Source organism: Sus scrofa, chromosome 17, assembly GCF_000003025.6.
Source record: "Sus scrofa isolate TJ Tabasco breed Duroc chromosome 17, Sscrofa11.1, whole genome shotgun sequence".
Lineage (NCBI taxonomy): Eukaryota > Metazoa > Chordata > Mammalia > Artiodactyla > Suidae > Sus > Sus scrofa.
In genome coordinates, this window is record NC_010459.5 from 17,257,560 (window position 1) to 17,275,076 (window position 17,517).

General features: G+C 39.9%; 1 protein-coding gene across 4 annotated transcripts in view; it reads left to right on the forward strand.

Annotated features, from left to right (window-relative positions):
• The window catches only part of PLCB1 (phospholipase C beta 1), a 738,118-nt gene that overhangs the window by 250,363 nt on the left and 470,238 nt on the right, over positions 1-17,517 (forward strand). For all 4 annotated transcript variants that reach the window (XM_021077401.1, XM_021077400.1, XM_021077402.1 and 1 more), the window contains one exon: positions 13,155-13,223. In XM_021077401.1, the coding sequence (XP_020933060.1) occupies positions 13,155-13,223 (69 nt within the window). The remainder of the gene's footprint in view (positions 1-13,154; positions 13,224-17,517) is intronic.

The following is a 17,517-nucleotide window of genomic DNA, read 5'->3' on the forward strand; positions in this document are numbered from 1 at the left end:
GCCAGGGATCGAACCCACAACCTCACGGTTCCTGGTTGGATTCATTTCTACTGTGCCAGGATGGGAACTCCAGCTTCCTATAAAATTGTAAATCTCTATTTCATTTCTTTCTTCTAAGGCTATGCCATCTCTGTGCTATCCCCAAATTTCTGCTGAATGAAGTTTATGTAGCTTTATGAACATTCTGAACATTATGTAGCCATTTGACTTGTTCTTGAACTTTATCCTGGTTTGACCTTTACTGGTAAGCATGTCTTTTCCCTCTTCCTACAGAGTTCTCCTTTCAAGAGCTGTAACTCTTCAACTCTTGGTCTTTCAAATCTGTCCTCCTCCCACTCTGTGTCTAATTGCATTTGCTTTTACCTTACTCCCTCACATTCACAGAGAGGTAGCAATACTAAATGAATAGTGTTTGTGAAAATACTTAAAAAGGAGGATGCTATTTATAGAAAAGCTTTTAAAAAATCATCTTTATTTGCTTTATAAGTAAGGTTTTAATGAAATTATGAGATAAATCATTTGTATTCATCTTGAGATTAAAGTCTGTATGTTCTCTTTAGAAATATATATGTATTTTAAAAAGATGGGAAGTAGGTAGTTGAAAATGGAATGAATCTTTACCAAAAGTAAAGTGACCTAAAATATTGTGGGTATGAACATACTTCTTTTTATCCCTGAATATGACAAAAATGAACCCTGGTTTGAGACTTAGGTAAGCTGATGCTTTTTATATTTTTTTTCTCAGTAAGAAAAAGAGAAAACAATTTGCATGTTAGATTAGATGATGTATACTCATATGTCTAGATCCCAGAAAATGGTCAAAATATTTTAAAACCTGATTAAAATAAAATACAGTGTACAGTGCCTGAGAATTCATTGGTTCAAAGAATGCTTCTTTAGTAGATATGTGTAATGATTAAGAATGTCTTCGAAGAAAATGTAAGAACTCCAAGAATATATAGAAATATACCAAAAGGCAAAGGAAAAAAATGTGTAAAATGTGATCCAAAAAAGTGCATATATGTGATTCAGAATGTTTTTATGTTTACCATTAATTTCTGAGTTGATTTTTTGTAAAGGATGCCTGTCTTGGATCATGTTCTCCAAACAGACCCCAATACAAGTGGCTGTGCATAACACATGGATTAAGGAAAGGCTTCCAGGAGGCAGCCGTAAGAGGGTGGGGTAAACAGGGCAGGGAAGGGATAGAAGCCAACCCAGGGTGAGATTTCAGGTGAGGTCAACCTGGGAGTGAGTGTGTTCTGCCCCGAGTCAAGGTTGCTGGGCTTTCGTGTTCCCGCACCTGTCACTCCTGAGCTGTAGTGTTCTGAGCGGAAATAGCCTCCAAGCACTTCCTGTTCTCTGTGCATGTGGATCTAGTGGCTCCAGGAGGTCAAAGGCAGAGGGTCAGTTATTAGGAGGGAAGCCTGCAGACACTGGGCAATGGGTATCCAGCCAGTAAAGGGGACCAGCAAGCAGCTGGTGGGCATCAATAGAATTTCCTATAGGAGCTTTATTAAAATTTTCTGGTAAACTGGAAATTGACCTTGGATTTAGTGAACTTTTTCAATTATATAAAGCTCTTGATATAAACATCTGGCCACATTCTGTGTATTTGTGTCAGAGCTGAGGTTGATTATCAGTTGAATGAAAAGGATTTTACCTCTGATAAAGTTCCAGCACTCAGGTAGGATGTTGGGAATGATGTGTTCATTGACTTAGTGAATATTCTTCTTCTAGGGGCAATTCATTAAGCATGACATTCTCCAGTAGGCATATCCAGTCTGTATCCCTACCTATTATCATTGGAGAAAGCCTAGTCGGATTCCTTTTGTTTTACCAGAAAACAAAACAAAACAAAAAATGATCTTAAGAAGCAAGTCCTCTTTGAAAAGAAAGAAAAAAGTGACAGGTTATTACACACTTGTCAACTTCAAATATCTCATTTTAGAAACCACATTAAGTCCTTGCATATTAAGGATGTCATGTGAGATTAAAAGGTCATCAAAATCCTGTGGTTGCTGCTTTTCTTGCATCCCATAAGTTCCGGTATATTGTGCTTTCATTTTTGTTTAAGATATTTTCTATTTCCCTTTTGATTTCTTTTTTGATTCATTCATTGTTCAGGAGTGTGTTGTTTAATTTACATAAATCACAGGTTTTAAAAAAGCCTTGGAATGTCCTTGAGGAAATGGGTAAAATTTTTATTAAATCTTAAAAAAAGTTTTGTGATTGCCAGAACACAGGAGAGGCATGGTGGGATAAATGCAAACCTTTGGGCAGAAACATTTGTGATAATGTGTTGGAATGACTAGCTGGAGGAGAAAAATGAGACTATCTGCATAGATGTTACAAAGTGGCTATTTGGGAAGGCAAGGATAAGTAAATGCTATTTTTGTATACCTAAGAATATTTGGAAGTCATTAGATACACCATGATTGTGTGATTGAAAAGAAAAGGACATGTTAGTTACCAGCCCAGATGTCTTATGCACAGGGTTGAATCACATCTGGAAATAGATCAAGCATCTTTAGAACCTCTCCTTGACTTTGTCCATGGTGTAGGGCCCAATGAGAAAATCACTGCTTTGGATTTCCCGTCGTGGCACAGTGGTTGACGAATCTGACTAGGAACCATGAGATTGTGGGTTCGATCCCTGGCCTTGCTCAGCGGGTTAAGGATCCGGTGTTGCCATGAGCTGTGGTGTAGGTTGCAGACGTGGCTTGGATCCCCGCGTTGCTGTGGCTCTGGTGTAGGCCGGTGGCTACAGCTCCGATTAGACCCCTAGCCTGGGAACCTCCATATGCCACGGGAGTGGCCCAAGAAATGGCAAAAAAAAGAAAAGAAAAAAGAAAATCACTGCTTTAATCTATAGTGATACTGATGTTACTGATAAACATAGTAGTCAGAAGAAGACTTTTCTCAAACAGTCTTATTGTCAATTCTCTCACTGCTTTTAGGACTCTGATGCAATTATTTCTTTTTTTGTTTTTTTTTTTGCTTTCTTTTTTTTTTTTTTTTTTTTTTTTTTTGCTTTTCAGGCCCATACCTATGGCACATAGAAGTTCCAGAGCTATGGACTGAATCAGAGCGGCTGGCCACAGCCACAGTCATAGCAATGCAGGATCCTGGCTGCATATGAGACCTACACCACAGCTCACAGCAACACCAGATCCTTAACCCACTGAGCAAGGCCAGGGATGGAACCCACATCCTCATGGCTGCCAGTCAGGTTCATATTCTGCTGCACCACAATGGGAACTCCTAGATGCAGTTATTTCTGAAATGGATTCTAGGCAGCTTGTCCAATGTCCTATAACAAATTTTAACCCTGGTGAATTGGCCTTCTCTATGAGCAGCTGTTGTCTCCTTTTAATATCTAAGACAAAGGTTCTAAAACTTCGGATTGCATCTGAATCACCCCAAAGCTTGTTTAAGATAGATTGCTGGGTCCCACCCTTGTGGTTCAGATTCGGAAGGTCTAGGGTAGGACCCGAGAATTTGCATTTTTCACATATTTCAAGGTGATGTTGTTGCTGATCCAACTGGTCCATGGACCACATTTTGAGAACTACTCGTCTAGGGAAATGACAGAATATAAGTCATAAAAGCAGATAAGTGCTGTGCTCAAGTGTAACAACAGGGTAAGATTAAGAGCTAGAAGCAGCTTGCACTACCAGATAAAAAAGCTTGGCCGGCTGTTCAGCCATAGGGAAGTAGGTGTAGACCAGAGATAACATTTTAGATGATATGAGGGGAAAATCTGGCTACTTTAAAATTAACTGGACTTTTCAAGTGGAAACAGGTTGTTTGCCTGATTAATCTATATCATTTCCATATTTCTTTTCAAGAGACCTTTTATGGAGATTGGATTTTATGCTCACCTCAAATATCCACAAAGATAGTTTTCAGCATTTATCAAACTAGTTGCCAAATGATGAGTGCAGTTTCTATTAATCTGATTAGCCTGAAGTCAGGACTTTTGCTGAACACAGGCAGAATTGAAAAATGTGACAAGGCAATCTTTATTATCATAATGAAATTTAAAAATAGCAGATGAAATATCATTAATTATCCATAAAAATGCTGTGAATCCCTCCATGGATGCCTGTTAGTAAATACAAACTAGGAAAATAAAATCTATTCATCATAAACTTCCATTATATTCCCAAATTTATCTTTAGGCTGTATATATAGATTTCCCATGTTGCTTTGGAGACTTTTTTTCTCAGTTTTCAAAATAGCAATCAAATAAGTTTGAAATAAACCCAGTTACTATAATTTGAAGTCTCTCTAGTTTTTCACTCATCATTTAGAAAAGTTGCGCAAAGATATTTCCTGATATAATGTGCTCTAGAATCTTCTCCCACAGCCTTAGATGCATGGGGTTATGCGTGTATCAACTTACAAACATATATCCTGTTAGAATTAAGTTTTATTAATTTTATATCAATGAAACCTTTGGTGCTATGGATATAATTTTATGTTCGGCGGCACTGACTTTCAACTTAAGCAACTTTTTTTATTATTGGATGAAGATATAAACATTTCTCAGATAGCTGAAGAGGGAAGTAAGGAGAAAATTTGGCTATTGTATAACTAGGAGCTAAACTACCTTTCTGGTTATCTACAAAGAAAAAATTAACTAGATATGTGCCAATATACTTCACATTACCTCACAACCTCTAAAAACTAGTGTTACTTTCTGTTTATCATGATATGTTTTTCTTGTACGTGAGCAAAGACATGTGCTCTTTCTCTGTTTGTATTACGTAGTTAATATTCTTGCTATTTTATCAATATTAAAAAATAATTCCTTAGTGAAAACAATAGGTCTGAGAGAATATGAATTCTTTTCTTATCCTGTACTCAGTCTCAGTGATCTTGGGCAATGCTTAACGTTTCTCTCTGGGATTCAAGTTTCCTCATCTGAGATCTTCCCCAGTCCCAAAAGTCTATGGTTTCATTATAGTAATTGTTTCCTGTTGGCCATACTCAGAAAAGGTGACAGCTTTGCAGTTATTTTTATGCTGGGGAGAGTGCCAGGACTTATAAAGTCATTTACATTTTAGTGAAATGCATTAGAACCTTGGAAACAGTGGGGGTAGTGGATGAGTTATCTATTGCTGCATAACAAATTACCACAAACTCAGTGTTTTTGTTTTGTTTTGTTTTGTCTTTTTAGGGCAGCACCCATGGCATATGGAGGCTCCTAGGCTAGGGGTCCAATCAGAGCTGTTAGTGGCTGGCCTATGCCACAGCCATAGATAGCACCGTGGGATCCGGAGCCATGTCTGTGACCTACACCATGGTTCACAGCAACACCAGATCCTTAACCCACTGAGCAAGCCCAGCAATCGAACCCATCCTCATGGAGGCTAGTCAGGTTTGTTCACCACTGAGCCACGATGGGAACTCCCAAACTTAGTGGTTTAACACAACATGCATTTATTATCTCACAGTTTCAAATGGGTCAAGGTCTCACCCACTTAGGGTCTCACAGGCTGCATTAAATGTGTCTGCTGGTCTGTATTCTCATCTGGAGGTCTTCTTCCAAACTCATCCTTGTTGCAGCCACAATTTAGTTCTTTGTCACCACAGGACCGAGGCCCTTAGGTCTTCATGGACAAGACACAACAGAGTCAGCAGGCGAAGTCGCTGCTGCTTTGAGTCTCCCACTGCTAGATCTCTTTTGAAAGACTCTCATTTAGTTATATTTAAGTCCTCTGCTTTGAGACTTTAATTACAACTTCAAAATTCCTTCACATTTGCCATCTAAGGTAGCATAATCCCAGAGGAATAAATAGCCCGTCCCTTTTGCCGTATTGTTGGTTAGAAGCAAGTTACAAGTCCTGACTACAGTCATCATGAGGGGGTGGCACAAAGGCTTGGAGATCAAGGTCAGCGGCCATGGTGGCCAGCTTGGAATTCTGCTTACTACAGGTGAGCAAAAATTTGAAACTGGTGATGCAGTTGTGTAACCAACCAACAGTTGTCATTCTTGGTGGTCTCGCTTAGTTCTCTGCAAAAGGGAGGAATGTAATACTCATGATATGGTGATGCTGCAAAGACTGCCTTCAAAGACTACCTTCTTTAGTGATAGGAACCTTTTTACTCATTACACTAATTTTTCAGTTTTTACTTTATTGGCTCAAAATGACGTTAATACCTACAACTCACAACTCATTGCTTTTTCTCCATTTCAAATGTTCGCCTTATTTTACATTAAAATTATGATGCTAAAAGTAAAATCAATTTCCTCTAGAAGTTGTCTATCTTACTTTGGTCTCAGGTTTTACAAAATATCTTTAGGCATTCTAGATTTTTTTATCTGTTTGTTTGCATTCTGTGCCTTTTTATTAGATGCTTTTCCTGTCCGCTTCTGTCTTTTCTACTGGGGTCTTTTCCCTTCACTTGGAATGAGATATGTTGCAAGCATAAGGAGTTTGTATGTATGCAGTTTTCCCTGCTTGCTAAGTGAAATTCTCAGTTTAATATCGCAGTTGATTGAACAGCAGCCTGCCGAGGAAGGCATTGCTTGCATTGGCATCTTTTTGACTGACGAGGATGCAAGGCACAGACATCTTGAAATAACGGGCTTAATAATGCATAGATTACAAATGATAATTCCAAGAGACAACTGAAATGTTTTGCCTCCTAGTTCTATGAAGTTTGTATGAAGCCTAGGATTTTTTTTTTTTCTTTTTATGGCTGCACCTGCGGCATATAGAAGTTCCTGGGCTAGGGGTTGATGGGGAGCTGTAGCTGCTGGCCTACACCACAGCCATGGTAACATCAGATCCAAGGCACATCTATGACCTACAGTGTAGTTTGTGGCAAAGCCAGATCCTTAACCCACTGAGTGAGGCCAAGGATCAAATGCACATCCTTACTTAATGCTATGTCTGGTTCTTAACCTACTGAGCTACAATGGGAACTGCAAACCTAGGATCTTTTCAATAAAAAAATCCAGATGCTTCAGCTTTCTCTTTTCTCTTCTGCAGTTGGTACTGATGACCTGGGCATCCTCATTTCCATGAGTATTTCCTACACTGAGGCTCCATTGCAGACTGTGGGGGAAAAGACAAAAATTGAGGCTAGGAAACAAATAAGAGACTAGGTAACAGAGAGAGCAAGGATTTTTTTTTTTTCTTTTTTGCGAGGTATCCTAAACCGATTTTCACTCCCTCAGAAGTGGAATCAAGTTAAGGAGCAAAGAGTTGAATCTATTTCATCTTCTTCTCTTTAAAATAAAATACTTCCTTGAAGCACTCTAAAGTTGTTTCATTTAAACATTGGACAATTTGCAGGGGTGGGGGTGGTGGCAGTCAATAAAACAGATTAATGACGTCTACTTCTGGTAAATCAAGGTTGAACAACTTAATGAATATACCACATAGAAAGGTAGCCATAATCACCCCCCATACCCAGCCATTAATATCTTCCCTGTGTAACGTTGATGGCCATGGTCGCTGCTCTGATTATGTATTATGTAAACTTGAAACGCATTATTCTATTGGGTGACTAATGGAATTTGGTGGCAACGCACAGAAATTGGTATTCTGAAAGAGGCTTGAGTTTTAAATTGTATTCTTTCCGGAGTTTGCAGTGCATTTCATGGCTCATCTACTTCACAGTGTGCTGGTGGCTGATGGATGGACATCTTTCTGCTGAATAGTAAACATCAGAGATAATTTGGTCTTCCCTTAGCTTGCCTGTCTCAGTTTTCTCATCCCTCATTCAAAGGATCAAAAGTAAATCTTTGATTACTGTTGATTCACTTTTGTCCTTACTGATGAAAGCATATCCTTCAATACTTGAGTGGATGCATCCGGAGTCCTAGGAATGTGGTCTTCGAGCTTTGCGTGGGCCATTGGGTGCTGTGGAAATAAAGAGGGTCTGTTCATTCTTCCTTTATAGATCCAGTTAGCCCACAGGGTTTTGGGCACCCCAACCCCCTGTCTATTGTTGGATGGGCTTAGAGGCAAGAGAGAACACATTTCCTTCTCTTGCTTTTCTAAATGTCCCTAATGTTATGAAGTGTAACACAAAGGTTATATAGTGTAGTATTTTTCAGCAAAAATTAAAAAATTAAACAATGGCTTGAATTCTGAATGGAGGCATTTCTTGTGTGAGTAAAATTTAAAGTATAATTTAACACTAAAGAGTAAAACTTAATGCTAAAGACACGTTAGGAGTTGACAGCTTTTGCATTCCAGTTTTTCTTCAGTAAAACAAATTTGAGCCTAGGTTATTCATCACAAGGCACAGTTTTTGCCTTCAGTAGGTGTAAAATTTTTGACACTGCCCTGTATTGAGAAATGACCATTTTAGGGTCTTTCTACAATATAATATATAGGTAGTGTGTAGTTTTATCAATCATGTTCACCTAAAATGCCTTATAATAACAACCCTATGAATTAGTATATCAATGCTTTTCCAAGTATGGTCCATGGAGCAGTAGTAACAGTATCACCTGAGAGCTTGATAGAGATGCAGGTTCTTAGGCCTGTCCCACTGAACCAGAAACTCTGATGGGTGGTTCTCATCTGATCAGTATTTCTACAAGTCTTCTTGGCTAATGCAGGCTTTGAGAACTGCTGATATAAAAAGTATTGTCATACTCATTTTATAGATGGTAATGATGCTCAGTGTGGAATGATGATTGACTGAATACATGAAGAGTCCACTTTAGGGCCCTCACTCAAACCCAGGTTTTCCACTTAAAAACCACATGGGCTCCCTCTCTTAAAGAAAAGAGGAAAGGAATAGTGAATTCCATAAGCCTGAAAGAGCAACCCTTAAACGAACTGAGAAAGGGACCCCTTCACTGCTTTCTAATCATGAAAGTGGGTTGTTAAAACTCTTAGCACAAGAAAATTAACCTAGAAAAAGTTTTCACGGTACCAGTAACACATTTGTGTAATGTGCATTGGGTTCCTCCTTTTCTTGATAGTGGAGGAGAGACCAAGATGTAGTGAAATCCCAGAGGAGTGGCTGTTGGTGTGCTAATAGAAGTGGGAGACGCTCTTTTAATCAGGGCTTTCTAACCGAATGAGTCTGGGGATATTTCCACCTGGGTCTTTCCCACGCTGCATCGCCCACGTTGATAGCGCCCTGCGGTGGTTTTCCTGCACGCACAATTTTACGCGCGCTCCAGAGAAGTTTCTTAGTCGCCTTGGTATCCGAATGACTCCCTAGGGCAGCTGGTATTAACTACCCCTCCGTGACTTGGGAAATGAATGTTTCCTCTGGAGCTGAAAGTAGAAAACAGCATTCATTATCCGTAATAGGGAAGTCTATATAATGATGCCGGCTAAGGTCTAGTTCTTGGTGAACTCAATTTGTGCTTCGTGCGTGAAAACAAGTAAGTAAAGTTGAAGTCTATTGTTTATTCAACTGGGAGGGATTTCCTTGAATAGAAAATGTTGCTATAAAATGAGGTGAATGCATCGTGTATGTGTGTGTGACCTTTATTCTGCCTATATATATGTATACAATATTATGCCACATTTATGGAAATGTGCACCAAACTTACATGTCAGTGTTTATGAATAATTACAAAGAGGAGGTGCAGATAATGACTGCTAAGTCCAGAAGTAACACAACCCTCTATACACTTCTGTGGTGGGTCCAGAGTGACTTTTTTTTTTTACACAGGACTCCTGCCTCTGTGCCTGTGCAACTGCTGTTTCCTCTCCCTGGAACCCTCTTCACCAAACACACAGAATTAAAAGGCTGACAAACTCCTCTCCATCCTCATGTACTGACTGAAAAAAGGCCATGGCTCTTTCTAGTCCACATCTGCGGTGCACTTTGAAATGTCTCCTTAGAGTACAACAGTTGGTTTTGTGCATGAGTTCTCTTTGTATTTTGGGGTGTCATTCCTCAGTCCCTAGCCTGTACCTGACATAGGCAGCATTCAGTAAATGATGCTTGAATGAATTAATAACTGACGTTTCCCCTTGGATAAAACCCTCTGACCAGTAACTCCAAAATGCGCTATCGTTTTGCCCAAACTTCCAAGTCCTGGGAGGAAGCTGGGACCCCTGGTGCTGTTTCTGCCTCGTCGCTCTCCTTTGGTCACTTCTGCCTCCATATAATCACGCTCCACTTTATGCCCAATACCTCTACCTTCATTTGGTCTCCTGTCTCTCAACATTCCACTTAGTTCTGGTCTTCTGGTTTAAGCTTCTTCAAGCTCCATTCTCTTCCTACTTCTCTTCTTCCAACAAATACTGGCTGCCATTGCCATGGAGATGAAGAAACCTGGGCCAGAGACTCCACCTCCTCACCTCTGAACACTTTGCATGCATTTGCCTAAGTGAAGCCTTGAGTCTAGCGGTTGATACCATTGGTTTCTAACACTCATAAGGTGACCTTTGGTATTGTGGATGGTGCGGCCTTTGGGGAACCATGGCACCGGTTGCTTTGTCTTGCAAGATCCTTCTGGGTGGCTGCCTGTCACACCAGGGTTTGGGAAGGTTTCCACAGAGTTATAGACAACAGGGCATGGGTTAAGGAGTTCACTAAAATGAGGGAAAACAAACTTACAAGGCCAAGGTGAGCAAAGAACAAGAAGGCACTGCTGCCTCGTCTCCCTTCAGGCCAGGTAGAAGTGTGAGGGGCCAGGTGTTCTGTTCCATTTACTGTGAGGTTTGCATCCCAATGGAGAGACTCCACCTCTTCTTTGACCCTTATTATCCTGCAATCATCAGGCTTACGTTAACTTAGGAAAAGAATCAGACCTTTTTGCACCAGACATTTGGAAATCCTCTGCAAAGCCTGGCACCCTAGGGTTCCCAAACAATTCCTTCAAACAACTATTAAGTCAGACAGAGAAAGACAGATATGATGTGAAATCACTAGTATGTGAATTCTAATAACAAATGATACAAAAGAACTTATTCACAAAACAGGAAAAGACTGAAAAGTTTTTGAAACCAAACTTATGGTTACCAAAAGGGAAATACTGAGGGGGAGGGATGGAGTGGGGGCTTGGAACTGGCATATACACACTACTGTATACAAAATCAGTCTGTAACAAGAACCTAGTATGTAGCTCGGGGACATCTATTCAATACTCTGATAACCTATATGGGGAAAGAATCTGAGAAAGGATGTATGTGTGTGTGTATATACACACACACACACACACATACACACACACACATATATATATATATATATGACTGATTCACTTTGTTGAACACCTGAAACTAATACAATATTGTAATTCACTTATATGCCAAACATTTTTATGAAAAAAGAGAAAGGAAAAAAAAAAAGAAATTATAGCCACTCCTGTCCAAATGCAATGCCCCTGCCTGGAGAAGGGGGTCAGTTGTCTGCATCCCACTGGCTCCTTGTTTAGGAAAGGTTGGCTGGCTGGCATCACTTTAAGAGGACTCTGCTCATGGCACCAGAGTCCCATCTGGCTGGTGATTCAATCCACTGTGTAACTTGGTGGTGTGCAGGTCACAACCTTCCTGGCTCAGTGACCCTAGCCAGACTTTCAGGGTTTTCATCCTTTTGCCCAAATCCCTTGCTGGTGTCATCTCCCATGAGTTGTCTTCTTAGGTTCCATGCCCCTGCAATGGGATTCTGAATGTTGCCCCCGTGACTCCCCTCCCCCACTGCCATCACGCCTTCCCCTGCTCTTCCTCACTCCTGGATGCCTCCTTATCCCTCTCCCCTCCCTCCCTGCTTCCCATGCATTGTTCTCTTTCTCTGAGCACATAAGGGTTATGAAGACATTAAGGTTCTGCCCAAACTCCAGTTCTCTCTTGTCTGGATGTTTGCTCATGTTATACCCTCCAGCTGGGTGGCACTTTCTCTCCTCCTTCTCTATGCTCAGTGACTACTCCACTTTTTTCTGAGCCCCTAGAGAAAAAAAAAAAGATGTCTTTTCTCTGTTGACCCTCCTCTGCAGTTAACTTTATTTATTTATTTGCTTTTTAGGGCTCCACCTATGGCATATGGAGGTTCCCAGACTAGGGGTCAAATCGACCTACAGCTGCTGGCCCATACCACAGCCACAGCAACGCAGGATCCAAGCCACATCTGCAACCTACACTACAGCTCATGGCAACGCCGGATCCTTAACCTGCTGAGTGAGGCTAGGGCTCAAACCGGCAACCTCATGGTTCATAGTTGGATTCATTAACCACTGAGCCATGAAGGGAACTCCGTGCAGTTAACCTTAAAATTGGCTTTAGCACACTCTCCCTTGTATATTTCTTGATTTTTTTTTTTTTAATCTGAGTACTGGCTTGTTTAAATGATTTACTTTCCAATGGTGATTTTCTCTTTCCCATAGATCCTTATTTCTTTGCTATGAAAAGAAGACTATTCAATATTTCCTTTAGGATAAATTTAGTATTGCTTTATTTTTTAGGCTTTGCTTGTCTGAGAGATTCTTTCTCTCTTCTTCTATTCTGAATGATAATTTTGCTGGGTAGAGTATATGAGGTTGCAGATTTTTCTCCTTTGGACCTTAGAAGCATGTATAGTTCTTTACTACTCATTTGATGGCAAATCCATCCAGAGAAGATGCCATCTCTTACGAGTCTTAGATCCTAGAGCAACTTGCATCTTATAGGTGTTCAGAAATGTATAATGAGTAAATGAAAAGATCATGGCATAAGTTAGGTGCACAAAAGGCTGGGGTTGGGCGTAGGTTAGGTAGATCTCTCTTTTCCTTGGCCAAGTGAGCGGGAGATCTTGCGAGCTGATAGAAGTGTCTTTTCTTCCACCCCTCCTCCCTAATGATGAAGACTGACATGCCGTGATCTGCACTCAGAGTGACTCTCAGAATTACTTTTCAACAAGAGTACAGGAAGGTCTGATTCATCACTGCTTAGGTATGGCTTGTAGAATTGACTGGGACCCAAACCACACACATTAGACTTACAATGTGTACTATAATCTATACCTGTTATATTAAATGGAGAACTAGCGATGAGCTACCTTTTTATTTCCGTGCCAATTCAGTTGATAAGCAATGCATGTGAGAGGAAAAATATCCCAACTGTGGAGAAATCTTCAGGCTAGCCTCAAGATAATATTTCATTTTTTAAAGTGCTGTCAATGATATAAAACAAAGAGAAGAGATCTATGTGGATGCTTAACGATTTCACATTTTTGCCTTCCAGGAGACCGAGCTGTTAGATCTCAGCCTTGTCAAAGATGCCAGATGCGGGAAACATGCCAAGGCTCCCAAGGTAGGAAATGGAGCATTGTACACACACCAGATGCTGCCTTGATTGTTCAGCTGTGTCATGGTATCAATTAATTGCCCCAATGAAAAGTTTCTCTGTTGTAGATGTTGTAAAACACCATAAAACAGCGAGTCCTTCCAGAAACCAGTATGCCCTAAACACTTCCATTTTTGTTAAGAGATGGAAACAATGAATACATACATAGTTGGCTATTTGGCTTGTTTTATGTCCTCGAATAATTTTTTGTTGTTGTTTGAAAACAAAAAACAAAAAACAAAAAAACAATGCCCAAGGTACTGGGTAATTCTAAATACTTAAAATGTGCTTGAAAGTATTTGAAAAAGTCCTTGAGCTTCCTAAGCATATGTGAACTAACCTTTTAGATAAATAAGACCCTTTAGCTCAAATGTTTTGTGGTTGGAATCATACCATCCCTGAAGCCAGGGGGCACCAAGTCTTCTTTCTGCAAGTGTTCCTGGTGAACAAGGGCTGACTTTGGGATCAGTTATGTGGACTGTCTGTTCGTTTGCTTGGGTTTGGAAAACTTACTGAAGATATAGTCACAGCAGTGTTTTTAGTTATTTAGTTTTGGAAGACTGTGTAAAAATCTTGAATAAAGATTATCTGGTAGGGTATAGTAGTAGGATGTATTGACTCGCCATCAAAGTGGAGACCATGCTTTATCATATTTAAATTTTTGTACTTTAAAGACTTCTTTTATAGCACAGAGAGAATATTGGCAAATAAGTTTGTATAGGGTCACTGAGGAACTCTCACCTCCTTCCATAATTGATATAAAACTAGCGATTTTCTACTTTGCATCCCTACCTACAACTTTTGTTTTATTCCTTAAAAGTCAAAAGACTTTCTTTGACATCAAAAATTATCTGTTGCTGCGGAGATGCAGGAAGCAAAAAGTCCCCTAGAATGATTATTCTTCAGATATGTAACAGTGCAGTAGCTGGTGGCAAATCTTGTCATAGAGCAAACAGCCAAATACTGCTTTTATTGCTGAAGAGGTTAAGATGCTCTACAGGAAAATGCAAAAAATGAAAGGAAAGAAAAATCAGAATTATTTTCAAGACGATTTCTTTAAATGTTCCATGTGAATACAGTCCATGATTTACATTTATCATATGATTGTATTTCAACAGTTCTGTCTTTCAGTTTTGTATCAAGCTGGTCACATTAATGCTTTGCTGATGGTTCAAAATTGTTCAATTTTCAATATAAAAAAATGTTTTTTCTTCTTCTCTCAATGACATTTTAGTCAGGTTTCAGGTAAGCTTGTTAGTTCCAAGAACTGTATTGATAATGGTTATAAAGTTGGTTTTTGAGTGCAGATTTATTGCCTGACTTGAAGTTTCATTATCAATATTGGTTAAAGACAGTTGCCTACACTATATCAGACCCCTTTTGTCTCCAAGCTTTGGGAGTCTAAATCAATTCCTCTGCCACATGGAGAGTTTCTTTCAGGCTTGCCTGTTTCTTTCACTGCAGCCCGTAGCCTGCTTATCAATTAAGTGTTTCATTTATGGATGCAGTTTGATAAAAATCTATGGAATGATGGGAAATGAAGAGAACTAGGGTGTGTCCGCTGCTCAGCTTAGAAACCACTTCTCCATTTTAAAACGCTTCTCTAAGGTCAGTAGCAGTATTCTGAATACTCTGGCTTTTGCTGTTTTTTCCACCAAAGTTTGCTTTCTCTGTGGATTATCCATGTTCTTGGCTTTTTTCACTTCCTATTACGTGCTGATGTTTATGAACCCCAGTCTATTTTAATATTCTCAAAGCCATGTCTGTTGCCTGTTACCTGTGTGAATTTTCTGAGACTCGGACTTCTTCCTCACTAGCTAAATGATACTAATACTAAATGAGCATTTCATATCATTGCTATAAGGATTAAATAAAATAATTCATTAGGAAACCTTTAGCGGGAGGTTCTCAAATTCAACTGCTTGTAGAATTACGTGGAGAGCTTTAAAAATGATGACCCTATTTTCTACTCCCAGAGATTCTTGTGCTACCAAAATCTAATTGATGTAAGTGTGGTGTGGACATCAGGGTTTTGGAGAGTAAATTTGAAGAAAAATTTTGAAACACCACTGCCTGAACTTATCATTGGTATATAATAAGCACTCATTAAGTAGGAGCCACGGTTGTGGGTATTATCATCATTATTTGTGCATTATTACTATTAAACTTTCGAGTGAGATTTTCAGGAAGTCGGGTTCATTTCTCAGCTTGAAAAAGTTTATGTTCTAAAGAGAGATTGGAGAAGGGGTGTGGCTGAAAGGGGCTTTGTGGATGGATGAGCAAGAAAGAAGTGAATGATAATATCCATTTAAAAATCTTTAAGTTGCAAAAGAAAACCTCAGCTCGAACTGGATAGATAAAAAGATAATTTATGACAAATGATTGGAAGGTATTGAACAAGTCAGTGGAATTTTGGGTTTAGGTGACATCTCATCCAGGTACTCAAAAAAGTGTCACCAAGGCATATGTCCCTCTTTCTCTCACCAAACTGGCTTCCAAGATTCTGGAAGGGGTTCCTTTCCATCCTCAGGATCCTCATGGTGGCCATCCCTGCACACCATCCCCTGGCAGCTCCCTTCTTCCCTGTGCTATAGCAGTGCTATGTGGCCAGGACCAAAAGAGAGGCTAGCTCTTCCAGAATGTTCCAGAATGATTGCAATATAAGCACCTCATAGAAAGAGACGTATAGCCTGGAGGAGGAAAACTAAGTAGGAGGGGACCCTTGTGTTGGCTAGAATGGAAGCAGCAGGCCTGGGAGTGGAAGATTACACAGTGTAAAGACACCAGTATGGAGTGAGAAAAGCTTGGAAACATAGGACAAAAGGCGATATAATATGAAGACAGATTGAGTGGAAGACGTTCTGTGGGGGTTTATAGATCACAGAAGAAGGCAGAACATGTGTGGAGCAGATACTATTTATCAAAATACCCAGGCACCCCGCAAATATTTATCTGTGTATTCACATTATTTTTGTTTTTCACAGCATCTCATTATGTAAAAATTCATGATCTAGTTGAAGATGAACTGTTTTCTCTGCCTGCTGTGATGTGAAATACATTTATAGGAAACAGAAAAGCTTCTATGTGTTGCCCTGTTAATGAAATTTAAATGTTGACTCCCAACACAATGCACACAAACTCCAGATCTGCTTTTCTGCTTGGGCTTTTGTTCAAGTTACCAGTTTGGAAATTTGTCACTGGAGAGAAATTGGGAGATTTTTATCCAAATGTAAAAACTAAACTAAAAATTCTTATCCTTTGAAACCTAAAATATATTTATGTTTCCCTTCTCGTTCTCTCCCTCCCTCCTTCCTTCCCTCATCCTCCCTCTCCAGGCTTATGTAAAGAGCAAGGTGCTACATCATATACATCTTGTCTATGCTATATATACAAACTCTCTGGATCTACATTTCAAAAGGCCCTTTCCTTTTAAAAAGAGGGTTTATCACTGTGATTTCTGATCGAATAGTGGTCCAGCATTAATAGAATGAAACAAGAGTTCCTGTCGTGGCGCAGCAGAAACGAATCCGACTAGGAACCATGAGGTGCTGGTTTGATCCCTGGCCTCGCTCAGTGGGTTAAGGATCCAGCGTTGCTGTGAGCTGTGGTGTCAGTTGCAGACTCATTTCAGATCTGGCATTGCCCTGGCTGTGGCCAGCAGCTGTAGCTCTGATTAGACTTCTAGCCTGGGAACCTCCATGTGCTGCAAGTGCGGCCCTAAAAAACAACAAAAAAAAAAGAATGAATCAGACCTGACTAGAATGAACATTGTCAGTGGCTTGTGTAGATCAAGTTGTTTGGTGAAACTGTGTATGTGTAAGTGAGTGTATGTTCTGGAACACAACATAATTTTTTGTTTTGGTTTTGGTATTTTTTGTTTTTATTTTTTTGCCATGGGCTATCTCATTAAATTTCAGAGATCCTGTTTTAAAAGATAATTTGTTTGGTTCTTTGTTTTGTTTTGTTTTGTTTTTAAGGCTACACATGTGGCACATGGAAGTTTCTGGGCTGGGGGTCTAATCAGAACTGCAGCTGCTGGCCTGCACCACTGCTACAGCAATGCCAGATCCGAGCTGCATCTGCAACCTATGTCGTAGCTTGTGGCAACACTGGATCCTTAACCCACTGAGCAGGGCTAAGGATCAAACCCACATCCTCGGGGACATCATGTCAGGTTCTTAACCCCCTGAGCCACAACAGGAATTCCCGAAAAAGGTAGTTTTGTCTCAACATTCTTAGGAAGAATTTCATCCTCGGGAGT